Source organism: Lycorma delicatula, chromosome 10 (genome assembly GCF_047948215.1).
Source record: "Lycorma delicatula isolate Av1 chromosome 10, ASM4794821v1, whole genome shotgun sequence".
Taxonomy (NCBI): domain Eukaryota; kingdom Metazoa; phylum Arthropoda; class Insecta; order Hemiptera; family Fulgoridae; genus Lycorma; species Lycorma delicatula.
In genome coordinates, this window is record NC_134464.1 from 5,746,808 (window position 1) to 5,769,786 (window position 22,979).

At 32.8% G+C, this 22,979-nt stretch overlaps 1 protein-coding gene across 2 annotated transcripts in view; it reads right to left on the reverse strand.

The window, feature by feature from the left end:
- The window catches only part of LOC142331019 (uncharacterized), a 316,345-nt gene that overhangs the window by 94,212 nt on the left and 199,154 nt on the right, over positions 1 to 22,979 (reverse strand). For both annotated transcript variants that reach the window (XM_075376587.1, XM_075376588.1), the window contains exons 23-26: positions 20,101 to 20,301; positions 15,062 to 15,242; positions 10,275 to 10,483; positions 813 to 998 (exon numbers count right to left, since the gene is read on the reverse strand). In XM_075376587.1, coding sequence (XP_075232702.1) covers positions 813 to 998; positions 10,275 to 10,483; positions 15,062 to 15,242; positions 20,101 to 20,301 — 777 coding nt within the window. The remainder of the gene's footprint in view (positions 1 to 812; positions 999 to 10,274; positions 10,484 to 15,061; positions 15,243 to 20,100; positions 20,302 to 22,979) is intronic.

Sequence of the window (22,979 nt, forward strand, 5' to 3'; positions counted from 1 at the left end):
TTTGCGCGGGTTTTTATTTTGTGACCGATCACACCTTGCAAAAAAAATAACCCTTGTATCTCTCATTCTTTGCTACAGCAACAATTTAAAAAAAATTAAAATTGATTATTCACTTTTATTGTTCAAAACTGCAAAATATTTTAAACATTCAAACTGAATATTACAGCTGTTAATATAATTACGATCATAAATCCTGACACTCATGACTCGTTTGTAGAATCTACAGTAATTCTTATTCTACATAAGATGGAATATATTTCATTTTCACTTGTAAAAGCAGTTGCTTTTTATATGGATTTGACTGTGGACACCGATGTTCTTTGGTGGTTGGATTTCAATTAACCACACATCTCCGAAGTGGTCGACCTGACTACACAGGTTGAACAGACTACTATGTGGTGTAAGCCGCATTGTTAGACCGTGTGGAAGTTCCTTGATGCCATTGTTTGTAGCCGTTTGTGGCACGGACATTCGATCTTATGCTTTAGGGTGACCGAATGGAGTGGTAGTGGGAGAAATGCCAGACAAACCAAGACTAATGTTCACATGAAAATATATATTCTAGAAACATTTATATAACTTAACAAACGGAAGAGAATTTCTATGGAACCAAACCAAATTAATTACCTTAGAGATGTGAAAATTGCATTACATAATTTTATGTATTAATTTACAATTAATTACTTTTTTTATTAATTGCTATATAAAATTTTTTTTTTTTAAATATAAACAAAAACATTTCCAAAATACTGGAAATGGAAATGGAAAAATTAAAATTAAAATTAATTAAATTAAAATTAAATACTACAAACCTGTTTTTCAGATCCACCAATTATATTAACACCAGGTCTCATATGTAAAGCATTTTTAAGAATCAAACTAAGATTTAACATTTTAGCTTTGGAATTTTTATCATTTTCTCTAGTTCGTATTAAATCAGTTCTTCCGACAAGATCTTGGAATTTTCTAATACCTAAAGATGCCATATGTTGACGAACCTTGCAAAGAAATAAACAAAAAATACATAGTGAAATGAATGTGATTCATATATATATATTGTACTGTGCTTATGTAACATCATATTTTGATTGCTTAACAGTTCTACAAAAAACAAGGCAACACAGTTACTACAACATAGGTCAAGAACTTGGGATTTTTTCTTTTATGAAGGATTTTGTGAAACAACTTTATTGAATGTAGATTACCATGATAAAAATGTGGCATTTTTATAGATATTAAAAATTTAAATGTTTTATCTTACTTTCAAAATTACATGGAACTATTCTTCTAAAAGATCATTTTAAACCAAATTATGCAGCACCTTCTTTAATAGTTAGTTATATGTCATATATTAAGCAGCAGCTTCCTTTAATGTGGTTAGGGAACCCTCTTTAAAATTTAGCTATACAACATATTTGATTTACACGGTGTAATCAAAAAATAACAACAATTTTAATTTTTATTAAAAAGAACTTATTTATTCTATTACACTCATACTGCCCCCTTTAAAGTAAAATACCCCAAACATGAAACACACTTATACCACCATTCTTCCAAGCTTCAAAAGTAGCCTTTTTCATTCACTTAGTGACTTTTTCTTTATTTCATTTAGTGAGGTTGAGCTTGAGCATTATCATTGAGCAAAATCCTAGAATTGTTTGGTCACAGTTCCCATTTTCTTCAGATTGCCTCACATAAACAGCGTAAAACTGTTCTTAAGAAATATTGATTGTTGACTACAATCTTGAGATAAGAATTCATATTGGATAACACCATTGTAATAAAAAAAACACCAATGAGAACCTTAATACTGATTGAACTTTACATAAAAGTTCAATCAGTATTAAGGTTCTTTAACTTAGTTAAACTTTTTATCTTTTTAAATCGGTTTAACTTTTTTCATTCTTGGTTCTTCAGTAAGCTTCCACTGGGATGATTGAACCTTCGTTTCAGTATCATAACCATATTCCCGTGTTTTGTTAACTGTTATGATACATTTGAGTAATTCTAAATCATCTGATTTGAGGTTACGTTGGTGAAGGCCGGACGTATTTCTTTTTGGCTCCTGAAAAGTTCTTTCGTATAACCATGTTTGGTTTCTATTATTGTATTTGTTTGTTTATTTTGTGTTATTTTTGCTGTTTGAGTGGTTTTTTTTACTGTGTTCTTGTATTTTTATCTTGAGTTATGGGTGTCATGTCAGACATTATCCAGTTTGTACTTTTGAGTCCCTATTTTCATGGGGTTATCTGTGATTTATGCTATATTTGAATTTATTGAGTTTTTTTGAGTTATTTATTTTTTGCTTTTTTTATTAATTATAAGCCTTAAAATTATTTATTTTGAACTCTAGCCTACGGTTGCCAAGACGCGTTCATGACAGTTTCAGCTGTTCACTTATTTGTTTACTTTTTTGTTTACATTTTAAACTTTGTATTTTTTATATATTTATTATATATGGTCTTTTCAGAGCATTTGGCATAATATTTTGATAATATGACTGATCTGAATAACGATACAGTAACCAAGAAATCTGCTGCTCAGTCTTGAAAACCAAGAATGAGGAGTGCTCTCACAAGAATGGTTAAGGCTAGTGGTTTAGACAGAAATCCTGCAACCACCAATGAGGGGGCATGCTTGAGGCTGTGGGTTGGCCTCTCAGGTATGTCAAAAACGTCCCACTCAGGATTCAGGCGTGGCTGAACTTAACCAGTGTTGATTCTGAGGAGAAGATGGAGCTGTTGGCTGCCACTTGTAAACGAGCTATAGACGAATCTCGTGCTACTGATTGGGAATCATGCTGTGATGCAGAGCGGGTGGGACAGCCCATCATTCTGATTAAAATAAGTAGTCCTCCAATTAAAAAAATGGAAAGGCATGACTGGCACTACAGCTGATGGTAGGATGCAGTTTGATTGAGAAAGACGGTCTGAATTTGCTAAACACAATTGATGATCTTCTTTCGTCATTCACAGATGAACATTTTACAGGCAAGAATTTATGTAAACTGATCAGGGATGTGCGACATTTGACGCAGGACTTTGTTGAACTCAGTTTGGAACTGACTACTAGCATTAGCGATGGCTGTGATAAGGAGACTTAGATGTCCAAGATTACCCATGATGCTATTGAACGAGTTCTTGAATCTGGTGACATTGAAGATCTTGTTGAGGTGGCCGGCTCTCGCTGGAATAAGAACCTGTATTAAAGGTGGACGTCAGGAAAGGATTACTCGAAAAAGATGTAGAGGGATATCATGTCTTCCTCCTCAATGGGTCACTGGCTAAGAGAGCACCTATCTTTCAATGGTTTGTAGTCATGTGCCTGGGGTATGTCAGAGACTGAAAGGCTCCATTCCAAGGCTGCCATTCCCAGCAGCACTGTGCTCAGAGATTGTCAGAGCACTGATATCTTTAATGATGAGGATTAGGACTCAGATAACTCGAAGGTATATTTCCTTATGGATTGAGGACATGGACTTAATTGGGCACATGTTTGCGGCTCTCTCAAAGATTCAGCGAGCGAAGGGTGGGAAGCTGGTGTTTCTTGTGCCTAACAACATGGCTGGAGATCGTTTTCTGAAAGTCTTGGAATACTTGGTCCAGGAGGGAGGCGGCGCCACCAACTGCTCTATTGTTACACATGGTTAAGGTTTCTACACCCAAGGTGGATGTGCCCAGAAGCCCTAAAACGGCTGTTGATACAGTCCATCAAGATGGCACCAGCTAAACAGACCTCCTCAAACAGGTCAAAGGAGGGATCAGCAATGACATGGCTGAGGACATCCTATCCATCCGCAGCGGTTGTGCAAAGTGCTTGGAAATTAGATTTCAAGATGTTGACTTGAAACACAATGATGTAAAGAAGAGATTGGGGGAAACATCGTGCGTAACATCGTCCCAGGAGGTCTTGCCCGCCAAACATTATGGTCTTCACCTTACACTGAGGTACTAGAGGATACTGTTAAGCAGGTTATTGCTCAGTTGGGTGTTAGGCATCGCCATCATTGACTGGCTTACAAGTGGACCCCCGAGATCAGCAGTCTGAGGATGGATCTCCAGTAGCACAGAAGGACCATGCAACGACAGGCGTTGTGGTGAAGATGGCTATGACCTCGCATTTCAGCACTATGTGTAATGTAGGAGAGTCCTTCAGAATGCCATCAAGACCTCGAAGAAGAGAAAATTGTAGGAACTCTGTGCTGAACTGCACGATGATCCTTGGGGCCGGGCATACCGAATGGTTATGAAACGCTTTGGCAGACGGTTACCGATCTTGACAGAGGAACGTGCTAGGGCAGAGCTGAAACAGCTGTTCTCATATGCCGAATGGATGTTGCTGGGCCCTGCTGACTTTGAGCAGCGGCGGTGGTATATGTTACATGTGATGGCTACGGGCATGTGTCGACTCCACAACAACCGCAGTCCTGGCCCTGATGGAATATCTGCTGTGATCCTTAAGGGTCTCTTGCTACAGGCTCTGTGGGACATGGTCGATGTTGCCACTCAAGGGCTGCAGACAGGAGTTTTCCCAGCATGCTGGAAGGAGGCCTGGTTGGTCTTCCTTCTGAAACCGAATATTGGTAGCCAGATTATCACCTACCGGCCACTATGCCCTCTTAACAACATGGGTAAGATCATTGAACATATGTTGGTCATACGGCTTGTTGCCGAAATTAACTGGCCGGGTAAATGGCAGTCTGGACGAGTCTTAATACCGGACCTACGATAGTGGTGATTGAGAAAACACGGTGATCTTGACTATTACACCGCAAATGTTCACAAGCCAAGGCAATTTTGGAAGTTATCTTCATCATACTAGGAGGTGGTGATACCCCCAATTTTATGTACTGCATGGAATGTGACACCATTGAACACACCTTGTTTCAGTGCTCTGAATGGGAGGAACAAAGGGCTCAGTGGAGATTACTGGCTATCTTAAGGTAGCATCCCTACTACCTTATATCATCACTTCTGCAGCTTGCTGGCATGCGTTCAGCCTCTTTTCTCAGACGATGCTTTGAGCCAAGGATGATGAGGAACAAAGGAGGAGTTTCTAGTAGGAGGTGTTGGACAGCCCCAGCTGTGAGGGCTGGTATGGCCTGGTGTGCTGGCTCCGATGATCAGCTGGGGACTCCATGTGTGAAGTGTGACACTTTCTGCTGTGATGATGATCATCTGGACCTGCCTGACATCTTTTAGGGGGGAGTCAAGACCAAAGTCCTGGTGTGGGATCCCCTTGGAGACACCTCATTTGAGGCATAAGGAACTCAAAAGATCAATACCTGACCCCTGGGGTGGGGATGAAGGTTTTATTTAAAACCTAAATAAAACTTTTTATTTACAATCCAGTCACCTTTGAAATAGTTCCTTTGGGAAGCCACGCAATGCTTTCCCACTCTTCACAGCAGTGTTGGAACTCAGAAACCGGAATATCCTTCAGATGGTTGGTTACATTTTTTTAATGTTTCTTACAGTTCCAAAATGGTGTCCTTTGAGGTGTTGTTTTAAAGTCACGAACAGGAAAAAGTCGCAGGGACTCAAGTCAGGTGAATAAGGTGGTTGAGGAACTACAGGAATGTTTTTCTTTGTCAAAAACTCATTAATTGAGAGTGCAGTGTGACAAGGTGCATTGTCATGGTGCAGCATCCAGTTGTCTTTGAAGGCTGGTCTAACGTGGCTAACTCTTTTTCGCAGTCTTTCAGAATTTCTCAGTAAACATATTGATTTACAGTCTGTTCTGTAGACAAAAATTCCAAAAATCTCTGATCGCTCAACATTGTTGTCACTTTATGATGTTAACGATCTTCCAGAGTGTGGATCATCTGCAACTGATTCCCGGCCATCTGAAAATACTTTAAACCACCTAAAAACTTGGGCTTGTGACAGAGCATCATCTCCATATAGTCTTTTCAATTTTGAAAAAGTTTCAATAGCGCTTTCACAGAGTTTAAATCAAAACATGATTGCACAACGTTGCTCATAATTAGTATCACTCATGTTTGTAACGCACAACAAAAACTTGTTTCACGAAAAGTTTGTTTACGTCTCACATGGCGACAATAGACTAAAAATATTAATCTGTAATATAAATTAGCTGTTCATATAACCATATGTTTACTAGTAACTTTACAGTGTTGCCACTTTGGCTGCCAAAAAAATTAGTTTCATTACTTTATTTACAGACCTCATTCGTATATTATAAACAATGCTGCCATTGCATGGAAAAAATGAACTCATTTTGTTAAATATCGTGCCCAGAATTAAAAAATTTTGCTTATTTTTATTACGTCTCAAACGTTATGTTTGTTTTACACGTTTTGTTTATTTCATATCTGATGTGCTTCTAAATTTCATATTGTTTAAGTGAATTGAGATCTTAGTTTTTTGTGCTACATCTAAAACTTGTAATATAAATAGCTTTGTGGATCCTATCTCTATAGATCATTTGCAAAGTCAATTCAATAGTATGTAGTGCCCGCATGTACCGTCACATACATTATATTGGTTAAGTAATGCACATCCAGTCAGATCTACCAACTGTTTATTCCAATAACTGGAGTTTAATCTTTATAATTTTGCATTTGTTTATGTTGCTTGAGTTACGTCGGCATTAATTATTTTTTCTCAAATAAATATGTTTTGGATTTTGTTAGATATTTTATATACCATGTTGCATATTAATAGGTGATGAAAAAGAATAAGATTATAAATAATGCCATTAAGGAAACACTTGCAATCACTAAGATATTAAGAAATGTCAAAAAAGTAAACCTCAGTGGTATAGAAAAATGATAACATGAATTTGTATTTAAAATAAATATTTTTCAGGCCATGTTTTCAAAACTGTTTCTAGCATTGTAAATTTTATTTTTATTTATCTTTTGATTTAATATAATCAGATCGCTTGTATTTCATATAATTTTTATTTTTAACCAAATCGTAAATGAAATCAGCATTACTTTCACTGCAAAAATAGATTAAATGTTGGATTCAATCAAAACAATTTTTACCATTTTTCAGTGGCAAACACTAAGTTCCAAATTACTATCGCAATGTACCTCAAATAAAGTAATATCAAATCAATCAGAAAAATAATTAGCAAATAGATGCTAATAGTATACTAACTTAGCAGTTAAGAGGTAAATATGAGACTACCATTTTTTCATTTACTAATTTATATTTTGAACTGCTGCTTCGATTAAGTTTCCTCATATCTTTACTTGATCCTTCTACAAAAATGCTGCAATAGTTCCTTTTTTATTAATGAGCAATTCTATCTGTTATGGATATGATTTCATAATCTGTAAATTATACACTGATCTAATCAAATATGATCTGATCATATTGGAAAGCAGATGTACAATTTTATTATGGAGGGAAGAAAAGCAAGGAGCAAGACAAGAAGGACATCTTAGAATAAAAACATACAGAGGGTGAAATTCAAGACAGAAAGGAGTAGAGAAAACAATACAGAATATATATAAGTTAGGTAAAGCTAAAAAAAGAATGAAATTTTAATTTAAAATTGTACAATGTAATATAAATTTATTTTTTCGTAACGACATTAAAATATGAACTTCTGGATCTAGCAAAGAAATATAATTTAAGAGTAAGTTTAAGATTGCAGCAAGTGATAGATACATTGTATAAGAATGATTACTTGTTGATAGGAGTTGATATAAATGCAAGAGTAGGGAACCAAGCCTGTTAGTGATGTTGTGGGTCCACATGTTGAAACGTGTTTAAATAGAAATGGAAAGAGGTTATGAGATTTTGCAAGTTTTAACGGATTACGTATTGAAAACACATTTTAAAAATACAAAGAAATTCACAAATATACTTGGACTAATAGAGGATATAAGTCACTTATTGATTATTTCTTGGCTAATGAAAGACTGTCAAAGTTGTTCCATGATGTTAAAGTCTTTAGAGGATCAGATATCGGTTCTGATCATTATCTGGTATGTAGCGAAGTAGCTTTGAGACAGAAATGGTTTAAGGCTAACCCGAAAAATGAAAATGTAGGACGCAGCAGTGGAAGAAACACCTTCTGATGAATCTCTCTAGAAGATCTTTGTAACAAACTTGTGTATGCGCTCATCTCAGATAACTTATATATATGTTTGGATGTAAATGATGTAGAAAAAGAATAGATTTATATTAAAACAGTAATTGAAAGGTTGGCATTTGAAGCCAACCTTTCCTAAGGTTCCTAAGACCTAAGACCTAACTTTCCTAAGACCTAAGACTTATTCCTTTCCTAAGACCTAAGGAATAAGTCTTTGAAGAAGTGAGGGTTATACTTCTGAAATGACGATCTTGAAAGAAAAATTAATACAAAAAACAATTGTACCTAACGTGGCTTTCAACGCAATCAGAGATCAAACTCAAGCAAGGAAGATAAAACAGTTAGTGAAGAAAGTTAAATGGGAATCTTGGGATGGGTATATTGCCAGCATAGAACATGATCTTCATGGTAGACAGAGTAAGACTTATAAGATTATGAAGCATCTCAATACAGATGTACGAGATTAAAACAGGAATTCATTCTGTTGATGTTGAGAAATGGTTGGAATATTGTCTGCAATATTGGTCAATGGACATAAAGGTTCATCCAATTGATGATCCACGGGTACTCATACCTGGCATAGACAACATAGGCCTTAAGGAATTGCAAACGGCTCTTGCTTGTAGTCATAATAAGAAAGTGCCAGGGACGGACAACTTGAACATGGAATTGTTTAAATATGCATCATTGGAACTTTACATCCAGTTAGCAAGTTTCTTTGACGTATGCTGGAAGCAGAGAAGAATACCAGAGGAATTGAGGTACGCATTTGTGGTACCTATTTTTAAGAGAGGTAATAGAGAAGATCTTAGTAATTGTAGAGGAATAAGTTTGTTAAATTCTGGTTATAAGTTATTTTCCCAGATTTTGATTAATTGAATTACTCATTGTAGAGATTGTGCTGCTGGAAGAACAAATTTGTTTCTTGAAGGGACATCATGCAAGGATAATATCTTTGTATTAAAACAGATTATAGAGAAGAGAAGAGGAATCTAACTGCAGTACTTATGTAGAGTTTACTGATTATGAAAAGGCCTTCGATAGAGTATTGACAGGTAAATTATGTAATATAATGGTGGAAAGAGGAATTCCTTTACAAATTATAAAGATATTGAAAACTTTATACCGACACACAAGAGTAACAGTTAGATTGCAAAATGGAAAGGTTGAATACAGGAAGGTGAATATGGGCATAAGACAAGGGTGTGTAGTTTCACCTATATTGTTTGATATTTATTTAGATGACGCCATTATAGAATGGAAAAATAGGTTAAGAATTTTAAAAGTTGACGATGAAATTTATCAGAATAATTCTGTAATGACACATTTGTTTGCCGATGATCAAGTTATTATATCCAACAGAGATAACTACAACGTGCTTTGTTTGAATTGAATAAAAATAATTATAATTAACATATAATTTTAATATCTTGCTGGGTAAAATGGTTTCCATGGCCTTTTCTGGATTAAATTCGCTGAGATGTAAATTAGTAAAGGAGAATAAATTCATTGACCAAGTGAATGAATTTAAATTTCTGGGTTGCAGTTATCATCTTTTGTGGAAACGGATGTAAAAAATAAGATAGAAAAGTTTAATAAAATGTGCGGTACTATTAGAACATTGCGTGGCAGGGTGAGGACTGATATAATGAAACTTTATAAAAGCATAGTTGTTCTGGTAGGTTTGTATGGTAGTGAAACGTGAGTTTTGACATAAGCTGATAAAAGCCAATTACAGGCTGCTGAGATGCATTTTCTTAGATCTGTTATAGAAATTACCCAAAGGGATAGAGTATGAAATGAAGTGTGACAACCGCTGAACATTTTCAACTTGAACGACAAAATTATTGAATATAGACATAATTGGGAACAACATGTAGATTGAATGGATAATTATTGTTTTACAAAGAAGATAATGGAATACAGACTGGTAAGATACAGGAATATTAGAAGACCCAAGAAGGATGGGAAGAAAATTGACTTTAAGTTCACAACAGGTCGAAAGACCTAAGGCTTGAAGTAGATGATGATGACGATGAGTTATAATAGTATCTCAAAATAAGATAGCTGAGAGTGTACTGACAATTAAAATGTTAGGTTAATTTTAATAATCACTGCTATTTTAATGTCAGAAGTAAAATAATCTAATTACAACATAATAACAACTTAAAAATCATTATTAAAAGTAAATAGTTAACATTTACCTCTTCGGCAAGCATAAATAAATAATTAATAACATGTTCTGGTTTTCCAGCAAATTTTGCACGTAAAACTGGATCCTGAGTTGCAATACCCACAGGACAAGTGTTTAAATGGCATTTACGCATCATTGTACATCCCATTACAATCAATGGTGCTGTACTAAAACCAAATTCATCAGCACCAAGTAAGGCAGCCACCACCACATCAAAACCTAAAAATAGAAAAACAATAATTTTTTTTAAAACATCCAAGAAACTTCCAAATCATGCAAGTCAAAAAATTGAAAAATAACTTGTGAACATGTAAAAGTGTAAATATTGTAACAAGATTGGTATAACAAGCCTGAGTAATGGATTCCTACCGATTATTATGAAATTAATAGAAAATATAATAACTGAAGTAATCCAGAAAGGGACAAAACGGAGAACCCTTTTTCTAAAGATAAGTCCATTTAACAATTGTCTTTTGTTATACTATCTGCTAACATACAACAAACACCTATTGCACAGTAAGAAGAGATCAGGTTTGGAATTCATGGAAACAAAAGACTCGGTCAACTGTTCTCATGCTTCAACTTGGGTCCGGTCGGACAGGTAAAGCGGCTAGCAGTATAAATAGCCCAATAAGACCAGCTAAAAATGAGTTCTATTAGAACCAGTGTGCGAGATGTTACGGTGTCAGTCCTGCACGGGAAGTTCAGCGAGGAGAGGCTTCGAGTTGTGCGAAGTCATGTGTTCGGTGGAGTTCTACAAACCAGTCCAGCGAGACGTTACAACGACGGTTCAGCAAGGAGAATTACAAGTGTGAGTCTGTGAGACATCAGTCCAGTGAGGAGAATCTCCAATTAAGTTCAATATGACAAAGATGATGCCACAAGTAAATCCAAGTATATAAGAAACACTACTGGTGAGTTACAGTAAAATTATAAGTGTATAAGTGAAAGAAATAATAATACAATAAATTTCATTCATAAACTGTTAGGGTAGACACCAAAGATATTTGCAAGTGAATATTTATACAATTGTTTGTTAATATGAGACTAGTGGTTAAAAAGGGTTAAGACTAGTGATTTCTTTTGTTAATGGGTCTGTGACTTCTAGTTTTCTATTTATCTACCTGAAATAAATTCTGAACGATTATTTATTTTGAACTCTGTCTTGTGTATCTGTATTGATTATTTACTACTGACATTTATCACATTTGATGTGTAATATTATGATTGTTATTCTTTGTTGATTACGTTATGTATTATGGCATGTACTATGTTATGTATTATTTTTATTTGATTTGTTGTCATTGAAATATCGTTTACTACTATTATCCTGATTATTACTGTGGTTGTAATTACTATATTAATATTTGTGTTCGTTAATTGTTTTACTACTGTTACTTATTATTTATTATTAGCATTATTGTATTTATCACCATTGTTAGTATTATTAATTTCTCTGGTTGTAATTATGAACATTTTAAACCAATAAACTGTAATTATATAAACATTCTAAATTGTCAACCTCTCAATATCCTGATCAAGTCGCAAACCACACGACAATATGTTTATATACGGTCCAGTACAATGTTTTAAATGTTGAATATAATATTTATAAAATCCTACTTTTAAGACAAAAGAAATGCATCTGTTCAACAGAATGCATTAACTAAACCATCTGGTAACCTGTAATTTTAATGGGTGAATTTGTTCTAAAAATGTGAGAAAAAAATAAGAATGGACACACCATGTACCCGCTAGCAGAGATATGAAAATGTACTTAGTTCAGAAATTCCAGAACAGCTCTTAATGTTGCTTTTTTTTTTGAGAATATAATCTATTACACTTTCTGACATTTTTCCACTCTACTGACATCAATTTTTACTATGTATATGATTTTTCATAGTACTATTTTCTTTTAAGATGTAATAAGCAGTTTGATTGCGCTTTTTATTTTATAATTTTTTTAACTCTAATTTTCTTTAACTAGTGTGAATTGGTTGAAACTCAAAATTTATTTAGTACATTTCATTTTAAAAGCCTAATTAGGACAGTACTATTAATAAGTAAATTAATATAATAATTACTCAGATTTATTCAAGTAATCTATTTTAAAATGATACCTTCAGTAGTAACTTTACTGCATGGCAATTAGTTGAGAAAAAAGACAAACTATAGACATGTATTATTCAAAGGAAAAAATCTGCGTAAAAAAATTCACGGAAAAATCAATGAATAAATGGATTAAATAAAAATTTCTTTATAATCAATACAGACTTTGATTTTTAAAACCCCTTTTCATTATTAAACATTTGCAAAGATTCCACCCCCCATAATAATTAAATAATATTTAATGTTATTAGTATCTTTAATTCCTTTTATTACGATTATCGAATTCATATTTAGTGTTGATTAATAGCATTCTTTTTAATATCCAATTTTTAGATTGTTCACTGATTACATCAGAAAGGAATATCACAGAAATTTTAGGTATGATTCATAATTATTTCATATCAAACTACTGAACTTAATTAATTTTTATTCAAATGAAACAATATTTATTATAATCTTAGAAAGAATATTTTATTTTGTTCTTTAATTTTCTTTTGCAAATGAGACATAACTGAAAGCATTATTAAAATTATGTTAGTTTTAATTTGATTAAACTTCTAAAATGCAATAAAAAAATAAGAATTGAACATTTTTTAATTTAAAAATGTTAAAAGTTGTTTATTGACATGATGAAATGAGGTTTAAGTTTAAAAAATAATAATAAAATAAAAATTAACTTTAGATGATTTATTTACTGGATAATACATGGAACTACCTTCCTGAAGATCTTTTTTGAACTGTTGTTAGTTCTATCATCAGATTGATGAACTTGATAATAATAGGTGTTTCACAAAGGGTGCAACCCCCCCTTTATTTGATGACGTGCATTTTTTACAAAAATATTAATGTTAATAAAATACTTATCCAACAATATTCAAATTCCCTTTAATAACTTTACAATAGATGTTCAAAATGATTTCCTGTGATCCCCATGCAGGTTTGTATACGTTTCATACCATTTGCAGCTACTTTTCATAATGTTTGCTCAGTAATTTTGAAATCTCACCTTCAATATAATAGCTTTCAATTCATAAAGTGTATGAGGATTGTTTTTAAAAACTACACTTTTTAAATATCCCCAAAGGAAAAAGTCTGCTGGTGTAAGATCTTGGGATCTTGGAGGCCACAAAAGGATTGTGGCCTCCAAAAAATTCCCAAAAAAATAGCCAAAAAATTCCCGTAATACATATGGCGTTTCGTTACCAGTACGACGTGTTGCGTTATTCTGCTGGAACCAACATTCTCATTCATGTTAATGTAAGACAGCAATAAACTGTTTGATTAAGCTGCAATAAACCACCATCTACAGATTTGTCAAAAAATAAAGGCCGTATTACACAATGCTGGGAGATCGCACACCAATTTTATGTGCGTATAACAGTCGTTCATGAAACGTGTGAGGATTTTCAGCGCTCCATATTTTTGGCTGTTAATGTAGCCATATCTGTGTGAAACCATACCCTGTCACCAAAATAAACACGATCCAAAATTTCAATACCACTGTTGTCAACAAGAGAAAGAAACTAACAACAATACTGTAAATGTTTTCCACGGTCTACTTCTTTCAGTTCTTGAACATCAATGCGATAAGCATGCAATTGTAATTTTTTAATAACCCTGAAAGCTGTAGACAATGAAAATCAAGCCTGTGAAGTTAAGTTTCTGAGTGATTTACTGGGTGAGCGAGTCAAATGTTCCTTCACATCTAACAGAACTTCTACTATTAACAGTGACGATTGACCTATGCTTTTCAGATCATGTACATTCCTGGTCTCATGACATTTATTAATTGAATGCGATGTTGTCGACTAATTAGGGACTGAAGAATTGGAAAAATTTATCCGAAACTCATCTTTCACTTGTTTGTAAGATTTATACGTGCAACAAGTCTCAATAACAAACACACGTTCATTCTTGAAAACAAAATAGTTAACACAATAGAGACGAATTTATACTGGTGTAGCATTACAGCATAAGAAGGACATTTCAACTGTTACAAATTGATAACTTTGAGTTCATTGTTGCCAACTGAATGTAGGGAGAAATAAGATTTACCTATGCGTGACATCAACCTTCTTAATCTTAGGATTGCATCCTTTTTGAAACACCTATTAGAACTCGACATTAATTTTTTTTTTTAAATCTTTGAAAAGTATTTCCAAATAATTTTCCAAGGAATATTTTTTTTTTTTTTATTTAATATTAAAATATATTTTCTGTTTGTAAGAAAATTAAATTATTGTAACTGTAATTTGATGAAATAATTAAAAAAGAGTAGATGCTACATACAAGCATCAAGTTTAAACTTGCTCACCACTGATTCACTGCATGAATGTGTATGAGAAATACACAAAATCAACAAAATCTCAAATTGAGAATATGTTATCTATTGTTGATCTTAAATTGAGCATAACTGAAGAACGACTAAACCAATCTCCATCAAATTTTCACATGCATAACCTCAGATATAGTACTACAGCATATAAAAATTTCAATAAAACTGATTTGGTAGTTTTGGAGATTTTTGAGCCACAAAACTTTATACATGAATGTATTTTCGTACTCACACCTAAAAATAAAGAAAATTCAATTTTTCCCCCAACCCACCATGCGACCAAAAGCATTATTGTATTATTTTTTGAAAAGTCAGTAGAAAAGAAGATCATTATATTCAAAAAATTATTTTACCTGTTCTTATTTGACCATCAGCTTGTACAACAACTCTTGACCGAAGATTATTCAAAACTAAAACTTGATGAGTTTCTGCTATACCCAATTCCCATGGTAAACCAGCATTTTTGACTCCAGTCCATGAACTGGCTCCAGTACCACCATCATGACCAGATATCACAATATGTTCTGCTTTACCCTAGCAACAGTCATGAAAGGTAGTATTTAATAAATAGGATGTTCATTAAAGATTAATTATTAGAAAAAACCACCTAAAAAGTAAATAAATACTTTTTCAATTCTTTAGTAAATTCTAAATTGTTGGAATTTCTTTCTATCAAATTAAAAGCAAACATCAAATTTCTAAACCTCATTCTAGTACTGGAAAAAATTATGAAATATTGAAACATTATTATTTATTTGAAGATTTATATTTTATATTTTTTAGTTTAATTAAAAATATGGATAGGCCAAAAAACTCTATGTGGAAAAAAGCTGTTCACAAAAAAAAAATAAAAACCTTCATTTTGATAAAAAAAAAAAAAAATCAAAATATACAAAAAAAAGATAAATTGACTACTATCTACAAAGAGCTTAAGCTTTCTGGAACACAAACTTTTTTTAAACCTATATTTACCAAATTTTCCTAATAAATTCTTGAACTTTCATACAAAAGAAAGAAAATACTTTTAATATTAGAATAACATCAAGATAAATACCATCAAATATCAAAATCTAATATTAAACATACTAAAAAAGAAAAATAACTGTTAATTACCGTATTTATTTGAGTACCCCCCGCATTTTTTTTCTTGGAATTGGAGAGAAAAATAAGGGTGCAGGGCTTACTTGAATATAAATTATCCTGGCTAAAGGCTATGTTAAATAAACGTTTAAAGTACCTAAATTCAATCACATAAATATAGTTACATTAGGCTTTCGTTTATCAATACCGGATGCCGCTTATAAAGAATACATCCTTCATTATTAACATCCTGCTAATATTATCGATAGGAACGAAGTTATTTTTATAAAACTGATTCATTCTGTATAGGCTGCATCTGGTTCTAATGACACTACAGTTACAGTATCAGTTACCCATCGTCATCTTGTCTATTCGCCATAGTCATTGTACTGTTTGTATATGTGTATGGTTATGTGCATTTTATCTGTTTAGTTTATCTTGTAAAGTTTACTACGGTGATTTATTTTAATTACGGCATTAAAATGAGTACAAAAGGACAGCGTTTACAATCTTTTACAGTAAATGAAAAACTGTGTTATAGAACTGTGTTATGAAAAACTGTGTTTCTGAAAAAATTGGAAATCGGGCGGCAGGAAGAAAATTTGACGTAGATGAAAGCTGCATTCGAGAGTGGCGGCAGAAACAACTTCTGGTGAAAGGCACTGGTAATAAAAGGGCTTTTTGTGGCTTAAAAACCAAAATATACAGACACAGAAAAAAAGTTGTATGACTTTGTTATGGAAAAAAGGAAATGCGGTTATGCTGTCACGACAGAAATATGTCAATCATATGCTCGTGAAATCGCTAAATCATTGAATAAAGTTGATTTTAAAGCAAGCCGTGGATGGATAACACGATTTTTTGCACAAAATGATTTGTCAATAAGACGAAAGACGACCATTTCTCAACGACTTCCAGATGCTTATGAACAAAAAGTATTACATTTTCACAAATACATAATAAATCTTAGAAAAGATAAAGGTTATTTGCCTTCTCAAATAGGAAATGCTGATCAAACCCTCGTATATTTTGAAATATCATTTGACAAAACTGTAAACAAAAAAGGTGAAAAAATTTTACGATTCACACTGGTAGTAATGAAAAACAAAGGGGTAGTGTTATGCTTTTCATTATTTCTGATGGATCAAAATTACCTTCGTACATTATTTTTAAAAGAAAAACTCTTCCTACCGTACAGGTAAATGGAGTTATTATCAGAGCACAGGAATCAGGTAGGATGGACGAAACCTTAATTTTAGATTGGATCAGTTGTGTATGACAAAAGCGATCAGGAGATTTACTTAATAAAAAAAAATACTGGTAGGCTAGTAATGGATAGTTATCAGGGGTATACAACTGATAAAGTAAAAGATATTTTAAAAAAAGGTATGACAGACCAAGTAATAATTTCAGGCGGACTGCCATCTCTATTGCAACCACTAGATGTCTGCATTAATAAACCGTTCAAATCTGCATTAAAACAACGTGAGAAAGATTTCTTTCTCACGCCTACAGGAAGAATCAAATGCCCAGATTTTAACCGGATTTGTGTTTGGATAAAAGATGTTTGGGAAGGTCTTTCCATGGAATTAGTAAGGAAAAGTTTTTAAAAATGCGGAATATCTAATGAACTTGATGGTAGTGAAGATGATCACCTTTGGCAGAGCGACGTGGAGACTACCGGTAAGTCTTCTATAGACATTGACAGTGACAGTGATTAATTAAAAATAAAATCCCATATTAAAAAGTGTATTGAAATGATCCTTTTCAACATGATACTTTCTTTTCGTTTTACTGGCCTTCTTCTTTTTCCTGTTTAGCCTCCGGTAACTACCGTTTAGATAATTCCTCAGAGAATGATATGTATGAGTGTAAATGAAGTGTTAGTCTTGTACATTCTCAGTTCGACCATTCCTGAGATGTGTGGTTAATTGAAACCCAACCACCAAAGAAAACCGGTATCCACGATCTAGTATTCAAATCCATGTAAAAATATCTGGCTTTACTAGGACTTGAATGCTGTAACTTTCGACTTCCAAATCAGCTGATTTGGGAAGACGCGTTAACCACTAGACCAACCCGGTGGGTTTCGTTTTACTGGCCTACTGATTCTGAACTAAACTATTACTTACGGTAATTAATTATTAATGTAATAGTAATATTAATATTGTAATTAAAAGGAACGAATTAAATGCTTTACTTTCTGAATATTTTTGTATTTACGTATTTTTTTATCCTATCTGCTGCACTTTAAAATACTGATATATACTGGATTTTTTTTAGATTTTCAGCCTGGAAAATCGAGGTTCTCGAATAAATACGGTATCTTCAAACTGCTTTAAGATAATTCCGACATTGCCATCTGTTTGGGGGCAGGTGGCAGCTTTTCTCTTCACATATGGAAAAAAAAATTGCTTTTATGACAATTTAATTTTTTCAATGAAAATAGCTTCCGTTTCAGTTATCTTATATATCAGAACCATCAAAGAAACTAATTCTACAAAATAAAATAAAAATTGGTTCATTGGTTGAAAATATTAAAACAAATACATACATTTTTTAAAATTAAAATCTGCTTACAAGAGATAAATATTAAAATTTAAAAAAAACATGATTTCCAAAAAAAACCGTTGCTGACAAACATTGCTCTTTTTTATAGAACAATTAAAGAGCGTGTAGCAGGTGACAATTTTGTATAAATCTTTTTTCTAATCTTTTAAATTTATTTAAACATATTTATATAGCCTATAACACAACACAAGAATTCCAACATGGGGTCATACGTCTAAACTGGTTCTGTCATTGAGCTGCTACAATGGAACAAACACCCTAATACATACACCCATATACCCAATATGCATACACCCTAAGTACATTACACTCCTTTTTGGGCAGTCGTGTAACAATTAAAATCTAAATGAAATAAGAGATGACAAAAATTTCTTGGCACTCTACCACTGAGATGTTTGATAGCATCTTTATTGTAGAAATGTACTTTTTTTGTTTTTAATTAGAAAAAATTAAATATAACACAATAATTATAAACAGTAAAACATATTTATAACAAAAACTGAATTCATAAATTCCTGGTCACAACTGAAGGTTTTCTTAGTCATGTGAATTTCTGCTTATTTAATGTAACGAGAAAACAAAAGATAAATCTTTTATGAAACAAATTTTTGTTAAATTTGCAATATTTCTATGAATTATAAATATTTAATGGATCAAGTACATACAAATATTATGTTTTAATTTTACGTTTACCAAGTAGATAAAAAATTAATTGGTGCAGTTTTAATTAATTAGTTTGTTTTGTTTGAATCTGCATTGAACAGATTTTTATAAATTTAACTGGCACCTAACTATATATTATTATTAACAATTACACGTGATGAGGATAAACAAAACAATATTAAAATATTTTCAACATTTTGATTAAAATAATGTTTTTTTTTTTGGAATCACAAGTTTTACTGGTTTCATGCTATTCTCCATCACTTTCTGTTCTATTCAAATCTTTTAACAGCAACATAATTTCTACATTTTACATTCTAGTAATCTATTTTTTATTTTATGAATCCTAATCATTGTCTTCCTCTATGGTTTTCATCCTCTATACATCTTTCTATTACCAAATTAAATAAAGCTGGATATCTTAATGCATGATCAATAAGGTTTGTCTCTTCACAAAATTCAATCACAAATTTCTTTACTTTCTTAATCATTTTAAGATTTCATATTTAATCAACTCATCAAAACATTCAAACAACAAAAATTACTCGGGTAAATCATTATTACTTCTACACATTTTGCAAATGATAACCAAAATTATGAGGTAGAAAGCTGAACTAACATATTAAAACAAAAGTGAATTCTGTATAGTAACATTATCCAGCAAGATAAATTACAAATATCAAACAATCTTAATATTACATCTTGTTTAACTGTAAGATCTGTTTTATTAAAATAGTTAATTTTTTTTTATAAGGTTAAAAGTAGTTAATGGAATATTGTTCATAACGGAAAGATTTTCCATATCAATTAATTAACTTATGTAAATTACACATACAATAATATTTGATATTCTTCATGAAATTTATGTAAAACATCTTTCGATTATAACAAATAAGGAATCCTAATTTGAAAGGACAATGCTGTCATAATAGAATCTTTAACATAATAGTACAGCTCACAATGTAAAAATAATCATGCTAAAAATAAATACTTTACTATGTACATGTTTGTAAGTATAATTTATAAATACAAACATAGATACATTAGTTAGGGGAAAAACATTTATAGAAATTCCCACCTTTGCGACACCAGAAGCAACAACACCTACACCGACTTCAGAAACCAGTTTTACTGATACTCGAGCATTTGGATTAGCACATTTCAAATCATATATAAGTTCAGCAAGATCTTCAATAGAGTAGATGTCGTGATGAGGTGGTGGTGAAATTAAACCCACACCGGGTACAGAATGTCTAGTTTCTGCAATATCTTTTGTAACCTGTTGCAGATAAACAGAAATGAAAAAATAACAATTATTACTGAAAAGTACAATAATACAATCGATCAACTTCTAAATTATTTGTATATAGAATAAAGCAAAGGTTTTGAAAATTTTTAGTATTTAAAAGTCTTTTTTACCTACAAGAACAAAAATGTAATCAAATCCTACTAACAAAATGAAAAATAAGCACCTAATTTCCATACAAAAATTAATAACTGCCAGTTAAAAAGAAAATGTTACTAGATTTTAGTGTGGTACTTAACTTCACAATTATAATTACAGTATTATTATTATTATTATTATGCATTTACGGCCAACATGGGACCACTTAAGTCAATTTTAGTTGGATCTTTTCTGAGAAAAGCGTGTTATTTTACTCTTTCGAGCTGCCCAGTATTTCTTCATCCGTTCAGATCTTGCTTTCTTTTCTTCATCCGTAAACACCCTCTTCGTTGTATTTTGTAGTTTGTCTGTCTTTTGTTTAAATCTAATGCTCTTATCTTTTAGCTTTGTAATTTTTCCAGTTTTATTCTGTAGGTCAGTCAGGGAAATTCCCAATTCTTTCATATCTTCTCTAATTTCTTTGATCCATCCTACTTCTAGCTTTTGGAACCAGAGCTTTTCAATGATATTTCTTGACAGTCTTGTTTGCGGTGTCCTTATGAGATGACCGAAGAAAGAGATTCTTTTTTTCCGCATAGTATCAATAACAGGCTCTATTTCTCGATACACCACCTCATTTGGCACAATCCACCATTGGCCTTCTTTTTGGTGTTTTTTATTGATACACGTTCTGACAATTCTCCTCTCTATTTTCAGAATTTTTTCAATTCGGTTTTTCTGAGTGATTTTGAAAAGGCTCTCGCTTCCGTAGGTGACTTCTGGCTGTACTACAGTTTTATAATGTTTAAGTTTTGTTTTAGCAGAAAGGCATTTTTTGTTATATGTTGACCAAGTTAATTTTTGGGATTTAATCATTTTATTTGTCCTGTTTTGCCATGTCACTTTTTCATTTAAATTATAAGTTATTATTTCCCCTAGATATTTAAATTGTTTTACTATTTTAATTTTCTGATTGTTTACCGTAATGTGCTCTATTACCAGAGGATCTATGGCCATTAGTTCAGTTTTTTCGAAAGAGATATAAAGCCCTATCTTTTGTGCTAGGTTTTGAAGGCTCATGATTTGTGTTTTGGCTTCTTGAATATTATTTGCTAAAAGAGCGAGGTCATCTGCAAATCCTAGGCAATTTAGTGTGATGGAGTTTTTCTTAGTACCCATTTTTATATTTTTGGGATTTATTTCATACCATTTTCTCATGACAAATTCGAGTGCGCAGTTAAAAAGGAGTGGTGAGAGGCCGTCTCCTTGCCTCAATCCAGTTTTTATGTAGAAGGGTTGAGAGAGTTCACCTCTGAATTTCACTCTGGACTGGGTATTGGTTAAAGTTAATTTTATCATGTTTACGAGTTTAGGGTGAAGGCCCAGGTTTCTCAGAATATTCAGCATGGATGGTCGGTGTATACAATCATAGGCCCTTTTAAAGTCGACGAAGGTGATTATTAGTTGTTTTTTCCGTCTTTTATATAAGTCCATCATAAGTTTTAGGGATATTATTTGTTCCGGGCAACCTCTCCATGGCCTAAATCCCCCTTGGTATTTTCCCCAAGTTCCAGTTCAAGTTGGTCTTTGCATCGGTTGTATATGATTCTCGACAGGATTTTGTATGTGCAATCCAGGAGAGATATGCCTCTGTAGTTTTCCGGATTAGTTTTATCCCCTTTTTTATGTAATGGATGGATGAGGGCTGTGGTCCAGTGTTCTGGAAGTTTTTCTTCGTTCCATATTTTCACGAGGCATACATGTAGGGAAGTTTTGACTGAATAAACTGATGAGTGTTTCCAGAGTTCTGCGAAAAGCTGGTCTTCTCCGCTTGCTTTGTAGTTTTTTATTTCATTTAAGGCTGCGAGAACTTCTTGAATTGTTGGTGGGTTGATATTTACCGGTGAAGTTTTAACTGGAGTTTCAGTGTCAATCTCAAAAAGCTCTGGGGGGTCGTCACAGTTGAGGAGTCTATTGAAGGTTTCTGCCAAAATTTCAGCATTTCTTTATTGGTGTGGGCCATATTTCCTTTTTTTCCTCTCAGCATAAGGGTGGGTGGTTCATATCTTTGAAGAGCCTGACCAAAAATTTTATAATAGTCTCGGAAATTAGTTTTCTTGGAAGTTTCTTCTATTTGCTGAATCAAGTTTTTTTGGGCTTGTCGTTTGGTTCCTCTTATAATTTTCTGAGTTATTTTCCTTTGTTTGGTGAATTCATGGTTAGATTCTTCAGTTTTCTGGGTTTGGTGGTTGATCCAAGCCCGGTGTCGGTCTTTGACTGCTTTGTCACATTCTTCATTCCACCATTGGTGTTTTTTTCTTGGGTTTATAGGGGCTAGTTCTTCAGCTATTTCTTTCAGTTGGGATGTCAGTTCTTTTAAATTATTAGTTAATTTGATTTTTTTTGTTGTTTCTTCAAAGATGGCATTGCTTATTAATTTATGTGGATCATAAGCTCTTTTGTTTTTAGGTTGGGATTTTTTCTTTTTATGCGGGGTGAATTTTATTTTAACTTTAATTAAGTAATGGTCCGATCCAGTATCTGTTCCTCTCAAGACTTTTACATTATAAATC